Genomic DNA, 9,573 nt, shown 5'->3' on the forward strand with positions numbered 1-9,573 from the left:
CCCACATGGCCAACCATAGTTTGAGTTCTGGATCTGCTGGCTTGAAAATCATGTCTCTGTGTGTGTTTGTCCAAAATCCCGAGAGAAGAATGGAGGAGGAGAAATTGCAGCATGGCCGTTCCCCCAGGCAGGGTGACTTCTTACTTTTCCTCTCTCTGACTTTTACTGTCTCTCTCCAGCAAGTGCGCATGCCCTATTGCAGAAACCTAAAAAAGGGGGAAAAAAGAGACAATTAAAGAAGAGAAAATTGTTTATTTTTATTTTATTTTTTTCAGATAACAGTGTAATTAATACAATAAAAAAAACTTTAAAACTGATAAGAGATCAGTAAAAGTACTAACAAGTGGCTGGACAAAAGTAAATACTTAACAGTAACTAGTGCTTACAAAGTACCAGGTATTATATTAACCACCATAAAGGATACAAAACACTAGTAAAGTGACCTTTACCTAGAGCTTAAATCTATTTAAGTGTCTATTTTAAAAGAAGGCTAAATAGATGTTTGATAAGTGACACAAGAAGATTACTGTTAGTAAAAGTATAAATCAGTGCAAGCTTTCTAGAAAGCAAGTTGGCACTTGATTCCAAGAGTTTTTTTTTTTTTTTTATTCTTCTTAAACTTGCTTACCTTCTTCCCAACCCCTCAGGAATTTATCCACTTAAATTATTCATGTGGATAAATATCTATATGTGAAGATATCCATTACAGTATTGTGTATAACAAGAAGTACTGGCAACAATCTAAGTTCTCGTTGTCATCAGATGGAAAATAAACTATAGAACATCTAGTGACTAGTGAATACTGTAGATTGACTAAAAATTGTGTCTTGTGGGGCCAGCAGTTAGAATGGTGCTTAGGGCATTGGAATGGTGGTTTAAGTCCTGGACCTTGTGACTTGAAAATCACACTGGGAGTGGGTTGTGTGCATGCCCAAGATCCCAAGAGGAGAATGTAAGAGAAAGAAGGGGTTGCAGCATGTCCCCCCCCCCCCCGGGGGGTGTGATTTCTCACTTTCTCTTTCTCTGTCTCTCCCTGGTGAACCATGTACCCTATGATTAGAAACCTATATATATATATGTATATACACGTTTGTGTGTGTGTATATGTGTGTATATATATGTGTATATACACACACACACACACACATATATGCACCTTGGAAAAATTGTTTAGAGTATTACATGATAAAGGCAGATTAAAAAACAGTTTATAAATATATATTTACTTTCCCCCCTCAAAAGTGGGAAGAGAGTGGGGCCAGCAGGTGATATGGTAGTTAAGGGTGCTGGACTCCTACCCGGTGGCCTAAAACTCACACTGGGTGTGTGTGCATGTGTGCCCAAAATCCTGAGAGATGACTGGAGAGAAGGGATTGCGGCGTGGCCATCTCCCTGGGGGGTGATTTCTTTCTTTTTGTTTCACTGTCTCTCTGGTGAGCACATATGCCCTCTAGCAGAAATCTCTTGCTCTCAAAAAACAAAACAAAACAAAACAAAACAAACAACAACTATGATTGCTTAGTTTTTTGCTTTTTTCTGTATTTATTTTATGCTGACTTTATTCCTGTGCCCTAAGTTTTTGTTTCTTCAGTTTCTTCTGGGATATCTTTTTCTTCCGTGTAACTCCCTCTTCTGGTTTAGGAACAGTTTGTTCCTTTTCACTGAGGGTTGTCTCTGTGTGGCAGGGGGAGCTCATGTATGGGTCACTCTGCCCATGGGCTCTGCACATTAAATGGCGCATCTTGGGGGCTGTCTTCCCCTGAATGTGCTCAGTGACAGAGAGTCTATATCTAACTCCTTAAGTTCAGCATTACTCTCTGCATTGCAAAAATTCAGTACATTTTTGGGCCACCAACCTAGTGTCTAGCCTCCCTATTTGGCCTGGGCACATCTACCAACTCTACCGTTGTTAATGACAGAATGGCACACACTGCTTTTGTAAAGTGACATCCTTCAGATACTTGGTGGCTTTTTGGATGTTCATACCCTTGACTGGGCAGTTTCATGGGTGTTCTTAAAGTGAACACAGAGATTTGAGCCTCTTGATTTGCATGACTGGGTTTTGCTGGGTCAAGTGACTAGCAAAAAAAATTTTTTTTAATAAAGAATTATTTTATTTAATTTCATTTATTTTTTTAATTTGACCAGAGAGGGACAGAGTGAGAGAGAGAGAGGGAAAGTGAGAAAGCAAGGCATCAGATCCAGGACTCCAACTACAGCCTGCCATGTGGGAGTCTAGTGCCCTTAACCACTGTGCCACCTGCCGGCCCTAGCGAACCATTCTTAAAGATCTCCTTGAGGGAACCAGCAGTTAGCATAATGGCTATGTCGCTGGACTCCCATGTAGTTGACCACGGTTTGCGTCCTGGACCCGGTGGCTTAAAACTCACGCTGGGCGTGTGTGCGTGCATGACCAAGATCCCGAGAGGAGAATGGAGGAGAAGTGATTGCGGCGTGACCATCCCCCCTGGGGGGTGATTTCTCGCTTTCTGTCTCTATGTCTCCCTCTGTCTGTCTGACAAGCGCACATGCCCTGTAGCGAAAACCTCTCCAAAAAAAAAAAAATTAACTAAAAAAAGATCACCTCAAGCTGCTTATTGTTTACAAAAAGAGCAGTTTTTTTTTATTATTTCTAGTGACTAGTGCTTGCTATTCAGTAAGCACTCAGGAAATTTTCATTGACCAGCTGAATTAAATTGGGAGGGGCAAACAAGAACCTGGAGTTTGTACTTTCTAGGGAGTGATCATTCTGCAGTACAAATTCCATATCTGTAAAGATGACTCTAGACTACTTGAACTTTGAAGCACTTATGGGCTTTTAAAACTAAGAGCATGGATTTACTGCGTTAATAACTGGCTTCTGTTTCAAGCCCAAAGTATTATCTAAAGCTGCTTAAGAATGTTTTTTTTTTTCATAGTAACCCTGTATTATTTTAAATTTGCTTATGAGGAAGTATAGAGATGCTCTGTGATTCATGCGTGGTCAAACCAGAAGGATCAATGAAATAAGAATAAGAAGAATATGCGGGGGTTGGCAGGTGGTGTGGTAGTTATGGTACTGGATTCCCGCATGGCCGAATCTTTTATCTTTCTCTCTCTGGTCAGTTAAAAAAAAATAATGATAATAATAATAAATACAATTAAATAATTATTTGAAAAAAAAATACTATTCTGTTTTTGTTTTTGCTGTTGTTTATTTATTTTTTTTAGTTTTTTGCCATAGTGTGTGTGTGCTCATTGGCAGACAGAGAGAGGGAAAGTGAGAAATCATGCCCAGGGAGGATGGCCACACTGCAATCTGTTCTTTTCCATTCTCCTCATGGGATTTTGGGTATGCGTGCACACGTGCCCAGTGTGATTTTTCAAGCATCCTGGTCCCAAGAATATGCTGTTTGGAATAGTGACATATATTAGGACCGGGTGGTGGTAACACAACTAGACCCATACCGGGACCTCCCTGAGCATTCCAGGCACTCCTGTGTCTGCCTGTGATCTGGGCCAGCTGAGACTGAGGGTAGAGCACAGTGTAAAGATTCTTTTGTCTCTTACGGAAGAAGTGTTTTTATAGATTTTGCCATAGGGCATGTGCACTTACCAGAGAGAGAGAGACAGAAAGTGAGAAATCATTCTCCAGGGGAAATTGCCACACTGTAGTCCCCTCTCTTCTGTTCCCTCTTGGAATTTTATGCACACATGCACATGTGCCCAGCGTGTTTCAAGCTATTGGGTCCAGGAGGCGAACTGTGGACCATGAGTCCAGCAACTTAACTACTGTGACATCTGCTGGCTTCAGAAGAAATAATTTAATAAGAAATAATTTAAAGATAGAAATAGTGACATTTTGTCAAATATAATACCTATGACATCAGTCTGAAATTTAGTGATTATGCCCAAGTACTCTTTAAGTTCTCTTACTAGTACTCTGTAATAAATACCTGCTATCTATAAATACATACAGCCATTCAACAACTGTTTATTGAACAGTTAATTAATGTTTCATTTCGGCATTAATTTAGGTGTGGGCATTAAGCAGTGAGTAAAACACAGAGCCAGCCTTCATGGAGCACATGGTGAATTGGTGACAGAGCAGAGCCAGCTGCCAGGAAACTTGGATTCTGATTCTTCTCACTGATTTTGAGCAACTCACCCTGTCTGTGCATTACTTATTCCTGTGGAAAAAGAACAAGTTAGACAAAACAAGAACTTTTATTTATTTATTTTTAATTGCATGTGCATGCAATTAAAATTTTTAGGTGCATGTGCATGTGGGGATAAAGGGGAGGGCAGGAGAACCCTCACAGGGTGTGGTCACACCATAATTCTTTTCCTCCATTTTTCCTTCTCATTATGATTTTGGGGACGCATGCACGTATGCCTGGCATGTTTTTCAAGCTTCCAGGCCAGGATTTATTTACTTATTTATTTATTTATTTTTATTTATTTTTATTATTTTTTTTAATTTGACCAGATGCAGGCAAAAAGAGAAAGCAAGCTACTAGGTTTGGGACTCAAACCATGGTGAGCCATGTTGGAGTCCAGTGTCTTAGCAACTACGCCCCAAGGGGCCAGGATTCTGTAGTTGGTCACGTAGGATTTAGCTTCCCCTGCATTTTTTTTTTTTTTGAGAGTTTTGCTGTAAGCGTGTGTACTTGCTGGAGAGACAGAGGTACAGAAAGTGAGAAATAACCCCCGCAGGGGAATAGCCACTCCAGAATCCCTTTTCCTCCATTCTCCTCTCAGGATTTTGGGCACAGACGCACATGCACCTGGCTTGAGTTTCAAGCCTCCAGGTCTGGGACTTGACCCCAGTTGCTACTACTAGCACCCTAACCACTATGCCATCTGCTGGTCCCTAGGATTTAGCTACCTTTTTTCTTAACTTTTTTATAGTGTTGCACTATACTGATTATTTCTTTTTTCCCTCCCTTTCAGCCTCTTTGAGGTCTTGCTGCCTTTTTCTCATCCGTTGTCTTTGCCAGTTTCTTCTCTATGGGACTTTGTCCTCAGCTCTCTTCTTGGCTTCCTCTGAATTCCTCCTACCCGCTGTCTGCATCTATACCATGCTTTTAACTACTGTTTTGCACTGTCTTTGTATCATTTGCCTGGGTTTTTCTCTCCATGGACATGTCCTACTTGATTCCCTGTGCCATATGGGCTGACTCATACGCAGAATTAACCATTTCACCAAAAGTACACACCCTGACAATAAGTAGTTGCTTCTTCACGGTTCCTCACTGTGGTTAATGAATCACCTGGTTATCTGAGCAACTCTTGGAAGCCATTCTCCACTTCTTCCTCTCCCTCCGTGCTGCCGTAGCTGAATGAGCACCAACTTATTTTTTTATTTTTATTATTTTTATTTTTTTATTTTTTTATTTTTGGAGAGATTTTCACTGTAGGGCGCGTGCGCTTGCCAGACAGACAGAGAGAGACATAGAGACAGAAAGCGAGAAATCACCCCCCAGGGGGGATGGTCACGCCGCAATCCCTTCTCCTCCATTCTCCTCTCAGGATCTTGGGCACGCACGCACACGCACCCGGCGTGAGTTTTAAGCCACCGGGTCCAGGACACGAACCGCGGTCGACTACGTGGGAGTCCAGCGACATAGCCATTACGCTAACTGCTGGTTCCCAATGAGCACCAACTTCTCACATAGCACTTAGTCTCTTTTTGGAGAGGCCTTTGCTATGGCGAGGACTACATTTTCAGAGAGAGACAGAGAGACAGAAAGCGAGAAATCACCCCCCATGGGGGATGGCCACGCCGCAATCCCTTCTCCTCCATTCTCCTCTCAGGGTCCTGGGCACGCACGCACACGCGCCTGGCATGAGTTTTAAGCCACCAGGTCCAGGAAGTGAAACGCGGTCGACTACGTGGGAGTCCAGCGACATAGCCATTACGCTAACTGCTGGTTCCCTCACATTAGCACTTTTGAACTCCTTCTCTAGTCTCTCTTCTCACTGCCCCTGCCAGGGTTTAGGCCTACATTTTTTTTCTCCTTTTTAGTGTAGTCTTTAAGACTGTGGACTCTGCAGCCAGACTACATGTGTTGGGATCTACCACTTACTAGTTATATGACCTTGGTCAGGTTTTAGAACTTCTCTGTTGCCTTAGTTTCTTTGTTGCTAAATAGGGATCATAATTTGTCATAAGGATTAAATGATTTACGATATAAAGTACTTAGAACAGTGCCTGACACATGGTGTTTGTCATTATTTTGACTATTGCAGTCGCTGCCTGGCTGACCTCTGTACTGCTGGTCTCTTCCTCTTCTAAAACAGTTTCTACCCTGCTACAGAGTCAGCTTTCAAAAATGGATATTGGACCACATTGTCCCCTTTTAAAAGTCTTTTGGTGGCTTCTCACCACTACTTACATATCCAGTTTATTTCCACTGTCCTGTTCTAGCCGAATTAAATACTTGGCAGTTTTCCACGTATACTGTGATCTTGCATACATTGCCATCTTTGCACATGCTGTTTCTTCTGCTTCAAGTGCCCCCTTCTTTTTCTGATTTTATCTATGAATCTTATTTATTTATTTATTTTTTGAGAGATTTTTGTCTATAGAGCTCATGCATTTGCTGGAGAAACAGAGACAGAAAACGAGACAGCCACACTGCAACCCCTTCACCTCCACTCTTCTTTTGGGGTTTTGGCATGGATGGACACATACCCAGTGTGAGTTTTAAGCTGCCGGGTCCGGGATTCAAACGGTGGTCGACCATGTGGGAGTCCAGCACCCTAACCACTATGCTACTTCCTTGGCCCTTATTTCTGCATCTTTAATAATCCTTCAAGACCATGTTTAAACCTCTTGTAGAAACCTAGCCATTGGGGTCTACAGGTGGCATAGTGGTTAAGGTGTTGGACTCTCATGTGGCTGATCATGATTCGAGTCCTGGACCTGGTGGCCTGCTTTCTCCCTTTCCTTTTCTCTCACTGGTCAAATTAAAAAGTAATAATAACAAATAAAATTAAATAAACAGTTCTTTAAAAAAAGAAAGAAAGAAAGAAGAAACCTAGACTTCTCCATGATAGTTGATTACTCCCTTAACACTCACCATAATGTATTGTTATTTATTCCATGTCTGTCTTCTTGACAAGACAGTGAGCCCCATAATGGTAAGAGCTGCAGCCTCTTCTTTTTCTTTTTTATTTGCCTGTGAGCATGTATGCTTGCCAGAGAGAGACAGAGGGAGAAGGAGAAAGCATCCCCTGGTGGGATGTGGTCACACCACAATCCCTTCTTCCATTTCTCCACCCCATTGGGATTTTGGGCATGCACACACATCCATTGTGCTTTTTCACACCACTGGGACTGAGATTTGAACCGCATAACTGGCCTTCTGAGATCTGGCTCCCTCCCATGGGGCTGGCTTACCTCTTTTTTTGGGGGGGTGCAGAGTTTGTTCAGTGGTTGGCATGGTACAGATGCTCCCAACACATTGTTGAATTAGTAATCAGGAGTTCAGGAGTTTGCTAAGATTTCTATACTTTTTTCTTCAATTTCTTTAGGCTTCAAGAATTAGTTGATCGTGTGCTGGAACGTTTTCAGGCATCTGGACTAATAGTGAAAGAGTGGAATAGTGTGAAACTGCATGCTACAGTCATGAATACACTATTCAGGAAAGATCCTAATGGTGAGTTCTCCATTAAATGTAATGCAGTGGGGGTCAGTAGGTGGCTGGTGATTAAGGCACTGGACTCCCATATTGCTGACTGTGGTTTGAGTCTCAGACCTGGTGGCTTGCTTTCTTACTTTCTCTCTCTGTCTCTCTCTGGTGAGTGCATGTGCCCTATAGCAAATTTAATGATAAGAACAATAAATAAAATAATTTTTTAAAAAATTAAAAAAGAACTCTAGTGCAGTATGTGATCACCAAGGCCTTGTGTTTAAATAGAATGGTCTATCAAAGAATCCCTGAAGTAATTTGTTCAGAGCTCTTAGCTTGCGTATTTGGAGAGTGTAGTATAAGTGGGTTTCTGACTCAAGGCTATAGCTTCTTGTTATTTTATTTCTGTTATTTCTTTCACACATAGAGTTGCTGTATTTAGCAAATAAAATTACAGGATGCCCAGGTTAATTTTAGATAAGCCATGAATAGATATTTTTTAATCATAGAGAACACATACCTATGCACAAAAGGAAACAGAGACAAAAAGAGAGAAGAGAAAACACTCTCTGCATGATCTTGTCACGCTGTGATCCCCTTTCCCTGGCCCCTTAGCTCCTCAGGATCTAAGGCTTGCACCTGATGTGTTTTCATGCCTGCCCGTGGGTCTGAACCCGTAGTTGGCCATGTGGCTTCCAGCACCTTAGCTCAGCACACATGTGGACTGTGTCCTGTAGGCTGGGCCATGAATAATTTGTAATTGTAAGTATGTCCCAATACAATACTTGGTGAGTTTTTTTGAAGAGAAGAAAAAGGAAAAGAAGGTTAGTTAGTAAAAGTAAATGTTAGACCAGCGGTTCTTAACTAGGGGTGATTTTGCCTCCCTGAGGACATTTTGGATTGTCTGGAGACGTTTTTGGTTGTCACAGTGAGGGGACTGGGATTGGATTGTTAGCAGCATCTAGAGGGTTCAGGCGTTTGAAAGGGATATTAACACTCTACAGTGCACAGAATGACCCTTGTAACAAAGAATTATTCAGCCCAAAATGTCAACAGCACCAAGGGTGAGAACCCTGTGTCAGAGAAATGCTTTTTCCTTGTGGAATCTGAGCCTTCATGTAAGAATGCTTTGTTTTAATCCTTGATTTGGCATAATGATTTCTTTCAGAACATTCTTCCTTTCTTCCCATGCCCATCCTCAAAGCGAAAACTTCTTTAGCACATTCAGCATCTTATCACGAGCCATAAATTCAAACCATATGCAACTTTTCTTCTAAGACATGTTGCTTAAAACATACCAAAATCCCATATTTGGGTTTTATTTTCTTTCTTAGGACCTTGACTTTTCCTTTTTTTTAAGAATTATTTTACTTCCTTCCTTCCTTTATCCCATCCTTCCTTTCTCCCTTCCTTCCTTCCTTCCTTCCTTCCTTCCTTCCTTCCTTCCTTCCTTCCTTCCTTCCTTCCTTCCTTCCTTCCTTCCTTCCTTCCTTCCTTCCTTTCTTTCTTCCTTCTTTTCTCTTTCCTTCCTTCCTTCTTTCCTTCCTCTCTTTCTCTCTCTATCTCCCTCTCTCTCTTTCTTACCAGAGAAGGACAGGGTGAGAGAGAGAGAAGGAAAGTGAGAAAGCAAGCCACCAAGTCTGGGACTCGAACTATGGTCAGCTATATGGGAGTCTAGTGCCCTTAAGCACCACACCACCTGCCGGCCCCTTGGCCTTGGTTTTAGAAAAATCCAAATTAAAAGAGGACTCCATTAACACTTAAACCAGAACCAGTAATGGTTATGTTACTGGACTCCTACTTAGTCGATCGTGGTTCGAGTCCTGGACCTGGCAGCTTAAAACTCACGCCAGGCACATGTGCGTGCATGTCCAAAATTCTGAGAGGGGAATGGAGGAGAAGGGATTGCGGCATGGTCATCCTCCTGGGTTATAATTTCTTGCTTTCTGTCTCTCTG

General features: G+C 41.9%; 1 protein-coding gene and 1 long non-coding RNA gene across 6 annotated transcripts in view; one reads left to right on the forward strand and one right to left on the reverse strand.

Moving 5' to 3' along the window:
• Positions 1 to 9,573, forward strand: part of ASCC1 (activating signal cointegrator 1 complex subunit 1) — a 113,733-nt gene that overhangs the window by 60,836 nt on the left and 43,324 nt on the right. For all 4 annotated transcript variants that reach the window (XM_006170090.3, XM_006170093.3, XM_006170091.3 and 1 more), the window contains exon 8: positions 7,519 to 7,643. In XM_006170090.3, coding sequence (XP_006170152.1) covers positions 7,519 to 7,643 — 125 coding nt within the window. The remainder of the gene's footprint in view (positions 1 to 7,518; positions 7,644 to 9,573) is intronic.
• Positions 3,964 to 9,573, reverse strand: part of LOC102494097 (uncharacterized) — a 45,415-nt gene continuing 39,805 nt past the window's right edge. For both annotated transcript variants that reach the window (XR_003548145.1, XR_003548144.1), the window contains 2 exons: positions 7,385 to 7,567; positions 3,964 to 4,169 (listed from right to left, as the gene is read on the reverse strand). This is a non-coding gene — a long non-coding RNA (uncharacterized LOC102494097). The remainder of the gene's footprint in view (positions 4,170 to 7,384; positions 7,568 to 9,573) is intronic.

The sequence above is a fragment of the Tupaia chinensis genome, unplaced genomic scaffold (assembly GCF_000334495.1).
Source record: "Tupaia chinensis unplaced genomic scaffold, TupChi_1.0 Scaffold148012_1, whole genome shotgun sequence".
Classification (NCBI taxonomy): Eukaryota; Metazoa; Chordata; class Mammalia; order Scandentia; family Tupaiidae; genus Tupaia; species Tupaia belangeri.